The sequence below is a fragment of the Acanthopagrus latus genome, chromosome 18 (assembly GCF_904848185.1).
Source record: "Acanthopagrus latus isolate v.2019 chromosome 18, fAcaLat1.1, whole genome shotgun sequence".
Lineage (NCBI taxonomy): Eukaryota > Metazoa > Chordata > Actinopteri > Spariformes > Sparidae > Acanthopagrus > Acanthopagrus latus.
In genome coordinates, this window is record NC_051056.1 from 19738170 (window position 1) to 19754944 (window position 16775).

Sequence of the window (16775 nt, forward strand, 5' to 3'; positions counted from 1 at the left end):
TATTAATAATAAATTAATCATCACGAACACGTCAGCCAATGGGAGAAGGTGTTCGGGATGGCAATACAGATCACATGACCCCGTCTCCTCCAGACTGCATGCAGTTTGGTATTAAAATGTTTTCAGTCCCACCAACCATTGTGTTGTTACACATTTGAGAAGATAGATACACGCTGAGCTCTTTTTTTAACGAGTCATACCCCTCAAGCTTGACACCCGGGACTGACGGCGCTCACGGTGAACAACGTTACAGCGGTTGTTTTTTTGAGGTTGTGTCCAACAAAAAAAAAAAAAAAAAAAAAAAAGTGCCGAGCGACTGTAGGCAGAGCGAAGCTAGCTAGTCAGGTCGGACGGCGGCGAGGCCCCAACCGGACGGGAACACGGGGGAACCATGGCCAACATCGCAGTTCAGAGGATAAAACGGGAATTCAAGGAGGTGCTCAAAAGCGAAGAGGTTGGTCGTCATGTTTGCCAGTTAATGTCGCCGCTTTCCTGTTTCCTTTCTTTTGGCTACGAGGCTGAATCTGAATGACGCGTCGCTGGCTCAGCTGTCAGCTTCCTAACCAGCAGGCTGCTAGCTTTAGCTCACTATCAGACACGGTAGTGCATCCGACTCCAGACAGCTGCTAGCGCTAGCTATTCATGTGCCACTGAGGGGAAGTTATACCAAAGGATCTTACTGTTGTTAGCAAGCAGTTTATCAGGTTATGGAAGCGTTAGTAGAAAGCTTTCAGTTCGTGATGCTAACGCTTACCATGCCTTCTATGGTATCCAAGCTAGCTGTGTTAGCACAGACAGTCTGATGTTATCCGCGTGTAGTACTAAAGGTCTGTCTCTCATATTTGTGCTCCTGGACCTACACAGATTACTCTGAACTTAGTCTGGGGGACATATTGTGTGTAGATCCGTAAGATGTGTGCAACAAGTTGAGGTCAACTTTGGCTAATGCTGCGGGGGGGTGTCAACTTGTGCTGCATGGGCAGGTTTGAGTTTGACAGCGAGCTAGCTTAACACTTTGCAGCCTGTCTGCTGAAGTTAAAATGCCTCTCTGCCTTTTCACCCATTCAGACGAGCAAAAACCAAATAAAGGTGGATCTGGTGGATGAGAACTTCACAGAACTTAAAGGGGAGATAGCAGGGCCACCTGACACACCGTATGAAGGTGAGGGGCTCATTTAGCCACACTAACCTGTCTGCATGGTTGCACAATTTCGTTTTGTGACATTTGGGAGTCACTGACAGCAACTTGATTTTTGACAAGGCCTCACCAACTAACTATCTCAAGGGGCTGTTAATTTTAAATCAATCTCGTATTTCTTGAAACAACCCTGTAACTGTGGATACTCTGATTTCTTCCAGGGGGTAGATATCAACTAGAAATTAAAATTCCAGAGACGTATCCATTCAATCCACCCAAGGTAGGGATTCATTACTGTCATTGTACTGATAATCATCCCTTTCCTTCTGGATATTGTCTGTAGAAATGTTTCTACTGCCGTGCTAATCCGCAGATGACTTTCTCTGTCTCTCAGGTGCGGTTTATCACGAAGATCTGGCATCCCAACATCAGTTCAGTCACAGGTGCAATATGTCTGGACATTCTCAAAGACCAGTGGTGAGTGAATGTGTGGAAAGCATTCCTAACATTCTTCATCCATCATACATCCATCATGAAATACTCCTCTAGCTGTGTAATTAGTGTTTCCCCTACCAAAGCCTCTAATGCTAGCTTTAATACTGTGCAAAAGCCAAACTCAACCTCATCATAGTACCACCTGTAAAAGTAGGTATGACAAAGCTGAATAGGTGAGTGATCCAGGGGATGATTTAGAAAGCATCAGTTGTTATCAGTAATCCCAATTTCTTTCTGTAATGATGTGTGTTTAAGCTAGGTCTTCAGCTAATCGTTATTTTCATTTTTGAGTAATCAGCTGGATAACTTTGCTCCTTTTCACACACGCATTGTTGTGTAGCCCACTTCAACTAACCCTGGGTAAAATGATGGTTGAAAGATGCTGGTAATGCTAACATTCCTGAATGTTGTGTTGTCTCCTCAGTTTACTTTAGTCCCACTTTGCATCGGCATCTTTTAACCCTGTGTTCAGTAGGTTATCAGGAAATAAGCCTGCAAATTCAAGGCAAACCCTGCTCGAAAGCCAGGTCGGCAAGCCCAAGGCTAAAATCAGGGTTAGTTCACTCTGGAATGTTTCTTCCGCTTCGGGCGAACAGCTTTCTTAACCTTGGGCTAATTGCAGTGTGAAAAGCACTTTAGATTGAAGGTATTTAAACTGGCGCTTCCATTATCATGTGATGTAAACATGTCTGTAGAACTCCACATGGTGACTTTGTTTTGTGTCACCTGTATGTTCCTCCAGGGCAGCAGCGATGACGCTGAGGACGGTCCTCTTGTCACTACAAGCCTTATTGGCAGCGGCAGAACCAGATGATCCACAGGATGCAGTGGTAGCCAATCAGGTGGGTTTGCATGCGTAATTATGTTGACAGATTTGTTATGGATATTTATTTCTATTTTTCAATCAGGATAACACATAAATATGATAATGTATTCATTGTCACCTGACACCTGATAGCTTCTATGAATCGATTTATTGTAGTGTTGTGATATAGATAAAATGTTTTCTGGTTGTAAAAACTTCAACTACAGTTAGCTGTTTTGTGAGATGATCATTCCAAGAACTCTCAACTTATCATGACAGTGTTTAAAGTGACAACAAGGAACTTTTAAGTGTCTGGTGATTCCTCTGATGATTATAAATGACCTGTAACAGCAAACAAGACCATCAGCTGAAAGACTGCATCACCGGCATGCTCTAGCAAAGATCTTTATAAGAGCAGACACTCGTCGGCTGCTAGAATCAACCAAAACTCCAAAAGTCCCTCGTAGTCACTTAATGGGACAGTAATTCAGTCCTAGTGGTTGGGGAGTCGTGAATTTATCCACCTGCCCATACATCATATTCACAAATGATTGTTACTCAGAATTCGTGAATGTGTAATTACCTTCTCTAAGCACCAGTACTCATCCCTAACATAATGTAATGATAGTGACATAATAAATGATTATGTCTCTATCCTTAATCCTTAATCCTGCCACATCTGCCAAGGCAAACTGTTTACTACTTCCATCAAGTAAAGTAGTCATTATATTAATAATGTAGGATTTAGAAGTGTCGGTCGAACAAAGGGATAAGTATTTTTTTATTTTTTATGTACCAAACGATTTATGGAGAAAATGTGTGCTCAGCAGGATTCCAGTCCTGGACTTCATAAATGCTATTATGACATACACGTCACACATCTGCCCTGTTAGCAGGATGAATGAGAACTTCCGTGAGAACAGTTTTCAGTTTCCATGAGAACTAGTTGAACATTAGTGACACCAGATTGCAGATTTTTACAATGTTATGATATAAAATTTCACTCACATCAGGGAGAATTGTATTTTTTGCCAAACGTCTTTGGAACAACTCTTTTTCTTTTTGGTCGTCTTGATTTTTATGCCTGTGTATGACCCTGGATTGTTACCTTTAAAAGTCCTCAAATAGGTTGATGCACTGTGCAGTGTTTCTGTGGTCCACACCAGCTAGATGTTACATGTTAAGCAATATTGAGTGCAGTGCAGGTAGTGTGAAACTCTTTTGTAATACCATGTGTAGGCAGCTAGCTGTTTGTCCTACTCTACTGAACACATTATAACACCTACATACTATCAGTAATCCCTTGCGTAGTAACCGTCATCTACTGCTTACCAACCCACACCACAATGAAACATACTTGAAGGAATAAAAAAATAAGGCCTGAAAAGTATCATTATGGTGTAAGATTGTTTTTGCTTTGTAGCTGTCGAGAGATTTTCCACCATATAACATGAACATTTTTTACATTAAGAATATTTATTTGTTTTAAATGTTGTACTGCCTTATGATCATTTGAAATATGGTATCTTGAGTCCAAATCAATTTTTGAATTGTTTTTATTGATGTAACAGTTTAAATGCTAATAGTTTCAAGAACAGCATGGAAACAGAATCAGACCGTTAAACTGTCACAGCGATATGTAAAATAGTAGAAATGGGTCTAAAGTGCACGGCTCTTCTGCTCGTAGGCAAATATGAGCTTGAGGATCCAAACTAAGTAGAAAGTCACAATGTTTCAGTTGTTGACAGTGGTATTCTGAACCCCTTTCACACAAACTCACTGTTGTCTTTCCACATTTGTTCATCACACAGTACAAGCAGAACCCAGAGATGTTCAAACAGACGGCGAGGCTCTGGTCTCATGTCTATGCAGGCGCTCCCGTCTCCAGTCCGGAGTACACACGCAAAATAGACAAACTCTGTGCCATGGGCTTTGAAAAAGTAAGTCTCCCTCTGCGTGGATCCTCCCCTTCTGTGCATTGTACTGCTGCAGAATAAAACAGAATGATTTCTGAATGGGTTTTGTTTTCCTTCCCAGAATGCAGTAATAGTGGCGTTGTCGTCGAAATCCTGGGATGTGGAGACGGCGACAGAGCTCCTGCTCAGTAACTGAATCTTGACACCATCCTCCTCTTGATCCCTGTCTCTCCTCCTCACACACACACGCCCTCTCTCCTCCCGCTGTCTCTGTCTCTGGCGTCTTTACCCCCTGTCGCACCCTGTGTTCCACAGTGGACTCCTCACCTCCACCCTTCTCCCCCATTACCCTCTCCGTGTGACATCTCTCCACCCCACCCATCACCTCTGCTGTACCACACTCCAATCAGCCGCTCTTTGAGCTCTCATCTCTGGTTTTTCTTTGAGTTCATTCAACATTCCACTCGGCGCTACAATCAGAAGTTGAACCACATCTCACCCCCTTTTTTGAAGTGAATGCCAGACTTAAAACCCCGCCCTCACCCGCCAGTCTCCCCCAGCTTCCCTGGCTGTGTCCAAGAAGCGGCTGTCAGCAGTTTATCCTTGCCTATGCAGTGCATTTACTTTGATTTGTGGAAACCTTTTTTGTAGGAGAGAGTCAAACCATTCTATGGATTCTTTTGGACCTGGTTATGATTTTTTTTTTTTACATACCTTTGGACCCACTTTCCAAACAGGGATTGAGCAAAGTCCTAGACTAACCACATTTTTGAATTGGTCTCTTTGTTCTTGCACTGTATTCATCATCACTACCTTCACTCATTCTTATACAATAAACTAAAGCAGTACTCTGGGGGCACTCTAAAATGAGCACTAAATTGAAATTGAAACCTTTTCAATCGTATTGTTCCATCATTTAAACTTTTCAGTGGAACTCTAAAGTGCACCAGGTAGTAAATATGGAGATATTCTGCCACACAGTAGGACGAGGCTTATTCCCTGTTCTCGACACCAGCTCATAAAGAACACTGAGGTGTTCACACAGTAGCCAGACTCATTTTCACGCCATGTTCCCCCCCCATCCCCCCCCTTCAACCGTCTGACGAACCCAAAGCTCCTGCAGCAGACCCCAGTGCCCAGTCTCCCACACCTGTTCTCCACACAGCTTACTTCACCTTTCCCTCACCCCCGCATTTTTAAAAAATTTTATTTTGGTTTCGACCTCCTGCAGGAATACATTTGGATTCTTGTTTTTAAACTGAGACAAAACAGAACGAACAAATGGAAAGTGAAAAAAAAAAAAAAGTCAAGCCGTTAATACAACCTGTCACAAGTCTGGATGGAAATAGTTGAAAAAATGAGTTCGAGAAATATTGCATCATGTTAACTAAGCCAACAGATAAATATGTCAAAATGATTCATCTGTAAATAAAGATATTAAAGTCTGTGTAAATTAATCCACTCTGTCCTTTCTGTGGTGTTTCTGCAGTGCTGTGTGATATTTCTCAACTGGAATAGTTTCAATTAGCATGTCGCAGTCAGATTCTTAGAAGTTTAATCTCAGTCACAGTATTGATAAATGGAGAAACTCTTCATGTGTGCTGTTGTTTAGGATCCAACATGTGTGTATATGCTTGTTTGGCTGTGCATACATTTGCATAAAATCCAGGGTGAGGCACTGAATTTACAAGACCAACAGAAATTGAACCTACAGGGAATTACTTCACCAGTGAAAATAGAGCAAGCCAATTTAGATGAAGAATGTGCACGCAGACGAACAAGCATTTCTGTACGGTGGTACTTCAGACTCAAACAGTAGATTTGCACTGCTGTTGTGTTACATTGAGCAATTCAGAGCCTCGACATGGAAGCAATTCGTGCGCTTATCATAATGTCCAGATCACCTCGCTTATAGTGCGCACACTGAGAATCAGCACAACAACAGATGGGCTGCTTGGTAGCGTGTAGTGCCATGCTGAACCTCTCCAAGAAACCCTGGCATCAATCTGACCGATGCATACGCGCACCAAACAGGAGAAAAGCTGCCGCTGGTGTGTTTATGTCTTCTAATCAACAGTAGTCTGACGCTTCAGTCCAATAAAGGACCTCAGCGGCTACACTGGGGAGGATTTAACTGTACAGGTCTGAACCCACTGAGCCGGCCTCGGGTTTCCAAAACATTCCAGAGCGATAAAAGCTCATTTTTGTATCATTCCACTGGATGTTGGCGTATCTCGCTAATATATCTGCTATCTGGATCTGCTCCAAGCATCCCAGAGCAGAGGACTGTACTACATAAGGCTGAATACCTGGGGCTGATAAAAGAGCATGCTGGCTCATCGAACACCACTGAGATGATTACATCGCTGCACTATTAAAATACGCACACAATAAAATGACTTGTTGCATTATTAAAGTGTTAAATGGTTCTGTGAGATTGACTCCTCATGCCACAGAATCATTTTAATGTCCGGACACATTGGAAAATGATGACTCCCAACAGGATTGCTGCGGGGAATTGTATCAGAATCAGAAATACTTTATTTACCTCGGAGGGGGGAATCTGGGGCTCCTTATAGAACTGAGGTGTCGCACTTTAGACATAGAGAGAGACTGGAAGGATATAAGAGTCAGTAGGCGTTGGGGGGCGGTGGGTACGTGGGGCACCTCCATGGACTGGAGTTGTTAATGATACTCATTATACAGAAATTCTACTTTGATGAGTCTTGTACACTTAGTCTATAGTCGTATCACACAGTTTGAATATCATCTGTGGGGTTTCCTCAGTGGCCTCTTCTGTTATGTGTTATTATGACACAACTGTCACATTGCTGAAGGGAAATCACTTTTATTGTGGTTTTATAAGATAGATTAACACTCATAACTGCTGTGGAGCAGGATTTCCAGTGTAAAGTGATAATTTGAGGGTGGCTTCCTCAGCACTTCTCCCACTGGAGTTTATTATTCATAAGCCCTCCTGTCATAGTTGAACTCCCGTGTGTCTGCAAGAAGCCCACACAGCAACAGGACCAGAGAGAGAAAGAAAAAAAAGGAAAGAATAAACACTCATTACAATAGAGGAAATATCTGAAACTGCAGGCCTAATGGCTTTGCTGTTCAGTGATCTGTGACCTTTTTTCCTTTAACGAGTTATGTTTACAATCGTGCTTCACATTCTCACAGAGCAGTTAATACTGCGTTTTAGACGTTGTCAATGACTCATCATAACACATCGTGACAAGATGATTTATCATCTGATAATGTTTTTGCTTACAAGCAGAATGACTCTTCGCTCTATGAAATGTCAAAAACTAGTGTGGTCATCACAAGTAAACAGATCCAACATGTTCTAAACGGCTGATTCTGTCAGATTAAACCTCACACAGGACTTCATAGGTGTATAAATAGTGTTTATATTTGTTTTTATGAAAATGATTAATCATCCATATATGTTAACCTGTTCGTTTCTGGCTCTGGCGGATCATTAAAGACTGGTGCATCAACACCTTCATCAAAAAAGATGATTAACATTAAGATTACTAGTTTGACTGTTAATACAAATATTCTATTTGCAACTTTTGATGTGGAAAAGATAACTCGCATCAAGTCCTTCCAGTTGTCTAACAATCAAAATCTGTGCTCTAATTTTAATGTAATTTAAAATAATCACGATTGTTTTATTTTTCCTTAACATCTAAAGAAGCAATCCTGATTAACTGATTGATTGATTTATCGATTCATTGGTTGGTTGATTGATTGATTGATTGATTGATTGATTGATTGATTGATTGATTGATTGATTGAATGAATCTTTTGTCCATATCTTCCTGGCTGTACGCTGTTGAAGCAGGCCGACAAGCCCACCTGTCTGCAGGGCCGTTGACTGACAGGTGAATAGCCCAGTGTGTGGTGGGGCAGCGGTGATGGTGGGGCATCCTGTTTCTCTCGGTCTGCTGCTGCTGCTATGTGATAGCCGGAGTTTTATTCCCTGTCTCAGGCAGCAGACATGCTGCCTCCCCTGCCAAGCGGCAAGTGCTGGCCTGAGGACGAGCAGGTGAAACGGTGCCCCGCTATCTGCAGCTGAGTTCAATCGGGGTTGAACGAGCATCATGTAGGCCTGATAGGGATGAAACCAAAGCACCGTTAGATTGCTCGTCGCCGCGACCTTTTTTTCCCCCTCTTCCTTTTTCTTCTCGGGGTGTCCGAAAATGCTCGAGATGATCCCAATAATCTGTCTGGCGATGCTGCTTCCTGAAGGTGAGTGAGACGCTCCAGCTTGCAGAAAAAATGTTTGCTGTGTTCCGTTGTTGGTGTGAAAGAGGTCCTGATGTTTAGAACTTCTGCACGCACACTTCTTCTTTGGTTAATTACAGAAAACTGCGTAAACTTACTGCGTAATTACGCGCAAATCATCTGTGCCAGATCATGTTGACGGTACCTTCTGTATATAACAAGCAAATAATCTAATCTAATCTAAAAGTGACCTCGATTGTCTGCTAGAGTATCGACGTTTCATTATAAAAACAAAACAATTTGTTTTGTGTAGAGATAGATTTTCTTAATGAGATTCAGTACAGGGGACTGACATGAAAAAATGTATATATAAAATAATTACTTATGTAATAGTTTGTCTTAACAAGAAAAACTGAAGGGAAATGCAGTTTTCCATGGTCTCCATAGTGGTGCCATTACCAGACAACAGATTTATCTTATTTATTTTAGAGGCATGCAGCAAACGTAATTGAAAAACACCAGGGTCTTTGTGTCAAGAACTTGTCTCTCCCCTCTCCAGTGGCTCAGTCAGCCGAGGGCCACTACGCCCACAAGCTCCTGAATGACTTGATGGAGAATTATTCCAGCGCCCTGCGGCCTGTGGAGGACACAGACCTGGCCCTCAACGTCACCTTACAGATCACCCTCTCTCAGATCAAAGACATGGTGAGTATGTCTTTTTGAGACTTGGTGCTCATCATACTGTGGAAGCCCAGAGACACAAGTGAGAAAAATAACATCTGATGATCCCTTTTAAGTCTTTTTTTCCCCCTTTTTTCTCCTGCGTTTTGAAGAAGTTTCACCAGAATCATTTTTCTAACTTATATTTGTCAGTCCTTGGAAACAGGCGAGAAAAAAAAAATGGACCTGGGAAAAGAAAATCATCTGTGAAATTGAGGAAATAAAGTTTTAGCAGTTGAAGAAGAAAGTGATTATATTTCAAATCCCACCTGTTTTCATGGATGAAAAAATGATCCTGGCAAAACTTATTACCTTATTTCCCCTCACCTGTTTCGCAGAAATGTAAGTAACTTAGATCATTCTGGTAAAACGTTTTTTTTGTCTGTTCTTAAGTTCTTAAGAGCACAGGAGAGAAGACAATTTAGATCAGGCTTAGAAAATGGAAAGCCAGAATTTTATTTCTTGCCTCTCGTTGCTTCTGCATCATACATTATGTGCTCCTGTGAAATTATCTTTCCAGTATTATTGTACCTTTGCAGATGAATCCGTTCATGCACCAAGCGTTCCTGTTAAAGACCAAGAGGTAGTTTATATGTGACTATTTTGAATCTATAGTCACTCCCTGTAACATTTCTTGGCAATCAATTAGTCAAACCTGCAAAAAAACTACCCACTCATTCCCTGATGACATTAATTTGGCGGCGATCTTGCAGATACCTAAGCTGACACCAATGATGCAATAAACCAGAACAAAAAGATGCTGAATTTAGATTACGTGTTAACAGGAGGCCGAAGTGACCGAAGGAAGAGTCTGTAGTATGAATGACAGACCTCCTGCTGTACAGGCCGAGCCTACTGTTACTCAGCTGGCTCAGGTTCCTGTTCAGGTTCAGTGCTGTGTCAGCCCACAGTGAATTAGCACTTGCGCGTGTGTTTGGGTGTGTGTGGTTGAAGGGAGGACACGGCCGCTCTCATCCACAATGTGGCATCTCGGTGGTATACCAGGCTGTCGCTGAGGGCTGGACAACAAATACGCGTGTGCATCGGAGTGTCCTGTTACCCAAAGAGTTTATGTTTTCTTCGGTTGGGTGCTCCGGCGAAGCGTTGGCAATGATACCAAAAACCACCCCCACCCTCACCCCACATCAGCCAGCTGATATTGACGGACAGGTCTGGATTTCATCTGTCCACGTAATGCTCATAGAGAGTTAATGAGCAACAGTGAATTGAGAAGGAGACCGGGAGGATCTCTCTTTAAGCTGTTCTTAAAGTATGTTTCAGTTGTGTGTTTAACGTGTGTGTGTGTGTGTGTGTCAAGGATGAGAGGAACCAGGTGCTGATTGCCTACCTGTGGATCAGACAGACATGGAATGATGCGTACCTGAAGTGGAATAAAGAGGACTATGACGGACTGGAGGTGATCCACATCCCCAGCAGCCTGGTGTGGAGGCCAGACCTCGTCCTCTATAACAAGTACGCCCGTACGTCACACACACACACACACACGCACACACACGCACACACACGCACACACACACACACACACACACACAGAAAAGTCATATTTGAGTAAAAGTACATCACATGCATGTAGCGTTTAGGTCAACAAATGATCCGCCTGTTCAGGAACACGGTGTTACTGCAGCATCATCCTAAAAGACCGATTCCAGCAAGAGGCAGGATTACACGCTTCCACAGCCTTAATGACGAAACTCAAAGATGCTTTTTTAATCTCAGTAATTCTGAGTTTATTTTTTAATTATACTTTTACAGTGATAATCTTCTTAAATAATATGACTATCTTACAGATTAACCTACCACAGCACATTTTAAATGCAGCAAAACAAAGTGGAAGATTCAGATAAAAAGAAACAGAAATTACACAACTTAATGCATAAACGATCTGCTGTTAGTTCAGTACACCAGTTTTATATACAATACCATATGTAGTAAAAATATTATATTGTAAGTAAAACACTCTAGTGTGTAGGATCGAGGGGGATGTATTGTCATAGATGGAATCTAATATTAATTTGTGTATAATCCCACTTCATACAATAAACAACAAAACACACTTGTGACTCTATTTTGGATCATGGCTAACAAACTCCAGGTCCCATGCTAACCTCCATTATATTAGTCTGTACCAATTAACACATCTTTTCAATTTGAGCCAACTTTTTTCTCCTCCTTCAGAGCCGACGATGACTTCTCCGGGCCGATGGACACCAACGTGAGACTGCGCTACAACGGAGAGATAACCTGGGATGCTCCCGCCATCACCAAGAGCTCCTGTGTGGTGGACGTCTCCTACTTCCCGTTTGACAGCCAGGAATGTAACCTGACCTTTGGATCCTGGACCTACAATGGCAACCAGGTTTGAACGTGCGCGACTCGCACTCACCTCCTGTCACGTTACGGAGGATAAAACCACCTCAGCTCACTTTATCCAACTTTTTTGGATGTTGACGATCTGTGTCAACTAGATTTATGAGGTGAATTATACAGGAGTCACTCAGATCTGGGTTGTGTGGGTTACATGAGGGGGGTAACTGAGACTGGTCAGTTTGCAAAAGAGATCAGACACATACAGTATACTCTTTCTGTGGTCACACGTACCTGTTTATATGCATTTGCTGAATTGGTTTATTCTGGGAAAATGTCAGTGGGTGGAGCTAGTTGTGTGCCTCCACTACACCTCCTCATCCATCAACTTTAATTCCAGGTGGACATCATTATGGGCATGGACAGTGGTGACCTTTCAGACTTTGTGGAGAACGTGGAGTGGGAGTGCCAAGGGATGCCTGCCACCAAGAATGTCATCATGTACGGCTGTTGCTCCGACCCGTACCCAGACATCACTTACACTGTGCTCCTGCAGCGCCGCTCCTCTTTCTACATCTTCAACCTCCTCCTCCCATGCTTCCTTATCTCCTTCTTGGCCCCTCTGGGTTTCTACCTGCCTGCAGACTCTGGGGAGAAGGTTTCCCTCGGAGTGACCGTTCTTCTGGCTCTCACTGTCTTCCAGCTAATGGTGGCTGAGAGCATGCCCCCATCAGAGAGTGTGCCCCTTATAGGTAACAGTGTGTGTTTAGGATCGTGTCAGAGAAGTGTTGAAAGTGCAATATGTAAGAAGTGCTGCTAACTATAGCTGCTCTTAGTTAGTTAGCCCAGTTAGCCATGCAGCTAGTGGGGAAACGTCTTCATACTGCTAGCACAGGAGCTTTGGACCAGGACAGGCAGGGTTAGCTGGTTAGCATGCTAACTTAAGTTTATCTATCTGCAACATCATAATGTCTGCAGCATCATTCTGTTGATAATTATAGATCATTTTGTAACATGTTTTCAGCTTAAATCTTACATTGACACTAAACCATTGCTCTGGTTGTGAGGGGGTTCCTCAGATAACAAACAAATCAGACAACAAAATATTTATAACAAAGGTCAAAGAATCTTCAATCTTTTTTTTTTTTTTTACAGGTAAGTACTACATTGCCACTATGACCATGGTCACAGCCTCCACATCTCTCACCATCTTCATCATGAACATCCACTTCTGTGGTGCAGAGGCCAAACCAGTCCCCCACTGGGCAAAAGTCCTCATCATCGACTACATGTCCAAGATTTTCTTTGTTTATGAAGTGGGTGAGAACTGCACCTCCCCCTCCTCCACCTCTTCCTCTTCGTCCTCCCACTTCCCCCAGGAAGACATCCGTCACCAGCACCTCGGCTCCCACGTTCATGCGAACGGTAAACCAGGCAGCCACAGTGGCCAACAGGACTGGCAGAGTCACAGATACCCCAGACCGCAGACCCCCAAGCCACAGCACCATCCCAGAGTGAAGGCCCAGCACCACATCAAGAGAGACGAAAGGAGCCACCTCTCCAGCTATGCACCTGGGAAATATGAAGGCTCTAATGGGAAAATCGCTACAGGTGACTGCTGTAAAGAAGACCAGAAGGTCCCCTGCTGCCCCGAAGACCAGAAGCTTCCCTGCTGCCCTGAAGATAAAAAGCCTCTACCTCCGGGCCCCACTGTGACCTTTGGCCCCTGTGTGTTCTGCAGCCATGGCAGTGGCATACCGGCTGTGGACAACAAGCTGGTGCGCAACGTCGAATATATCGCCAACTGTTTCCGAGAGCAGAGGGCCACATGCGCCAAAGGGGCAGAATGGAAGAAGATCGCTAAGGTGATGGATAGATTCTTCATGTGGATCTTCTTCATCATGGTTTTCCTCATGAGCATCCTCATCATTGGGAAGAAACCGTGAGCGAGCGGTGCTGCTTTTCGACATTTGACTCGTTAAACTCTCTAGGGTCAAATAAAAAGGAACTATTTTGTGTTTTATAAACATGTTGTACGATGATGTGGCTTTTTTCTGTATTAATGACAGTATAGATTACAGTGATTTAAAAATAAACAAATTTAACTTTGCATTCATTGTTTTTGGTCACGTACATGCAACACACGCAGCATGAAAAACACGGTTCCCCTTAAGAGTTTAGTGTCCTATACATAACAATGTCACCTCCTTTCGTCTTCATCTAACACCAACAAGTTTGATGATGTATTCAGGCAATGTGGAGAACATATAATGAAAGAGACATTAGGTACAACAAATGATGTGTCCTGCTGGCTGCCACTCAGCTTTTGGCTGCTTTGCTCCCCACACCACCCTCGCCATCTTTATTGACAGCATGTTGTAAATGTACATCTGATTACCATCCCCATCAATCATGGCTTTAATGTCAGGGTACTTCATCATCCCGACCGTTGAATACACATAAAGGGGATCTGCTGTCAAGTTAAAATATGACCAGTGGAGACAGCACATGTCTTATTCACTGCTCTGAAATCAGACGCCCTGGGGGCTGAGAGTTACAGCGTCAGTGCACGCTCCGCATCCGCAGAATCATTTTTCTGTTCAAAATCATCCGGTGAATAGTTAATGAGCGAGCTTTGTTTGTCGCCCAGCCAGGGCAGTGAGGACGTAAGGTAATATGGAGCATCAATTATGCAACACAACGACCTAACTCTGACACCCCCCTCTACCAAAAAAACCCCATACCTTGAACCTGGAAAGTCAAGTGTGTAGGTCAAGTGAAAGACTTAAGGAAGGAAAGAGACTGTTAATATTGGAGGTGTAAAGTAAACTGCAATCATCCACATACTGTACTTATGCAGAGTTTTGAGGCACTTGTACTTGAGTATTAACTGTTTTGTGCAAGTTTATACACTCAATTTCAGACAGAAACATTTCACATTTTACAAAACATACCTGGATTTATAAATATGTATTGCTACAGATTCATCAACATAACTGCATATAAAAACAGACAGATGGATAGATAGATGATGATCCTCCACTGTCATACGCTTATAAGTGGATTTCCTCCTTCCCTGTGTCTACGTCTCTTTTACTACGGTTGCATAGGGAATGCTCTAAACAGAGAATCAGAAATGCACCACAGAAAACAGGATTTTAGCAGTTATCTCTCCAAGATTTAAGATACAATACCCTAGTCTTACAGTAGAGGGCACTCATTTCCCACATACCATTGCTGTGGTGGCTACTTCAAGGCTTATTTGTTTGAGTTGCACCTTATTCCCACTACCTCACAAAGGTTCACAGACAGAACCTCACTACTGAGAGGAGAAGAAAGAAAAAAAAAAAGATCTGTCGGCTGCAGGTTAATGTATGGCGAGAGACTATACATCTTACTCGCTGCAATTCCATAATTAAATCTGGGGGCTGTAAATGAAAGTGAGCCCGTCAGTTAAAATGCAGCAGGCAGCACGCCTGTTGATTGTTCCCCCGAGTGTCTCTGTCGTAATCCCAGTTGAGCAGAAACGAAATGGGCAGAGCAGTCATTGTTTGCATCCTCCTCCTCTCCGAAGTGATTGTCATGCTGAACCACGAGGCGTCTGATATAAGTGGGAGTTATCTTACATTTTCTGTCTGAGGGGAAGTCGACTGCAGTGCGTTCCATTAGCGCTCAGCGAGCCGCAGGGGCCACAGCGGGCTGTAATCACCACGGGAGACCGGGAGAAGTGTGAACCATGTAATTTGGACAGGCGTAACAGTTACAGGCCCTGCTGGGGGAAAATTACCGCCTGCCCTACAAAATTTCCCTTGGAGGAATCTCATCTCTCACCACTTATAGGTGCACAAACAGAACGGGGGAGAAACACGGTGATGATGCAATTAATTCGCCAAGGACTTACCAGTAGTGGACATGAACTAAGTGCTTCCAATCAATTACTGTTCGTAGGCACAGAGAAATATTGCACCACACATATCTGCCGTTTGTGGTTTCTTCGCAGATTTGACATACAAAACGCAAGATGGCCCAACAGTATGTTGTAGTTTGATTGCAGTAAGTCCTTTTTAGGTATATTTTGCATGTGACAGTTATACACCCTTACTTTAAAGGGGCACTACGTAGTTTTGGAAGAAGAAACTCAATCTCAGAATTTTACTATTTACAATAAACTGAAACTGAACAGACAAACTGTTCGCAGTGGAAAATAAGGTCCCCAGAACATTGTTTGAATCCAGAAAGGACTTTGTTTGTATGTCCGCCACATACAAACAAAGTTAGACATTATGAAATTTTGCTGTCCTTGAAGGTCATGTCATTTATTTTGTCATGAGAGAGTCTTTTTATTTATTGCTTAGACAAAAAAAAGAGCTCTTTCTCTTCTGATCAAAATGTATTCCCCAAAACTACACAATGCACCTTTAATATTGCCTGTATTGTTGCATTGTGGTATTATGACCTTTCTTCTGTACTTTGTCAAGCATTGTAACCTGTCTATTGTTCTCTATATTATTACAAATAAGAGATTGGACTCTTTGTTGGGCCTGGAAAGCAATCTAAAGAGAGTGGCTATGGCTGACCTTGTGGAAGGCTAATTGTCAGGATCTCTAGTGTATAAAGCTTCTATTTCCATTCACTTTACATTCAGAACAAGTTTTCATTCAGATACACAAATCTGTAGACAAACGATGCATAATAAAAATTGAATCATTAAATTATGAGACAAAATGGAAGAATAAGAAGTGATTTTGACCATATTGTTTTTAGCGGACACAATTCTTCTCAGTATACACAGATTTTGAACCGAGAGCTGTTTGTCAAAGTGAGACCATGAAACTCATTAGGAATCTTTTTTGTGAGGTAATAAAACAAGTTAGAAGTCAGACTGCTTTCTCATAAGCGCCGATACAATCAAACCAGGATGTTCAGAACAAGAATATTTTAGTCTAAGCTCTGTCCATGTATAAATTGTTTATATACGTGTCTGATGTAATGTGTACACATGGACATATTGTGACTTATAGAGAGCTGAAGTCACGGCCCTTCTGGTTTGCCCCATGGGGCCGTATTTGAGAAAAAAATGTGTAGCGTAATGGAGAGAGACAGACTGAATTGTGCCAGGAATTGCACATATGATGTTTGTCAA

At 42.6% G+C, this 16775-nt stretch overlaps 2 protein-coding genes across 2 annotated transcripts; both read left to right on the plus strand.

The window, feature by feature from the left end:
- Positions 1–88: 88 nt before the first annotated feature.
- ube2ka (ubiquitin-conjugating enzyme E2Ka (UBC1 homolog, yeast)) lies at positions 89–5811 on the plus strand. The gene is made up of 7 exons (XM_037077947.1): positions 89–454; positions 1069–1162; positions 1360–1418; positions 1533–1615; positions 2376–2475; positions 4250–4378; positions 4476–5811. Exons 1-7 carry the CDS (start codon positions 392–394, stop codon positions 4548–4550), a joined length of 603 nt encoding a protein of 200 aa, XP_036933842.1. The 5' UTR covers positions 89–391; the 3' UTR covers positions 4551–5811.
- Positions 5812–8196: 2385 nt separating this feature from the next.
- On the plus strand, positions 8197–13736 carry LOC119007523 (neuronal acetylcholine receptor subunit alpha-9-II). The gene is made up of 6 exons (XM_037077276.1): positions 8197–8611; positions 9147–9292; positions 10626–10780; positions 11504–11684; positions 12033–12384; positions 12788–13736. The coding sequence occupies exons 1-6, from the start codon at positions 8563–8565 to the stop codon at positions 13576–13578; spliced, it is 1674 nt and encodes a 557-aa protein (XP_036933171.1). The 5' UTR covers positions 8197–8562; the 3' UTR covers positions 13579–13736.
- Positions 13737–16775: the final 3039 nt, after the last annotated feature.

What these genes read in the sequence shown, in the direction of transcription:
- ube2ka (XM_037077947.1), top strand. Translation starts at nt 392, where the DNA reads ATGGCCAACATCGCAGTTCAGAGGATAAAACGGGAATTCAAGGAGGTG. An exon ending in GACATTCTCAAAGACCAGTG is followed by an intron (nt 1,616 to 2,375) that starts GTGAGTGAATGT and finishes ATGTTCCTCCAG; the next exon opens with GGCAGCAGCGATGACGCTGA. An exon ending in GTGCCATGGGCTTTGAAAAA is followed by an intron (nt 4,379 to 4,475) that starts GTAAGTCTCCCT and finishes TTTCCTTCCCAG; the next exon opens with AATGCAGTAATAGTGGCGTT.
- LOC119007523 (XM_037077276.1), top strand. Translation starts at nt 8,563, where the DNA reads ATGCTCGAGATGATCCCAATAATCTGTCTGGCGATGCTGCTTCCTGAA. An exon ending in TCTCTCAGATCAAAGACATG is followed by an intron (nt 9,293 to 10,625) that starts GTGAGTATGTCT and finishes GTGTGTGTCAAG; the next exon opens with GATGAGAGGAACCAGGTGCT. An exon ending in GACCTCGTCCTCTATAACAA is followed by an intron (nt 10,781 to 11,503) that starts GTACGCCCGTAC and finishes CTCCTCCTTCAG; the next exon opens with AGCCGACGATGACTTCTCCG.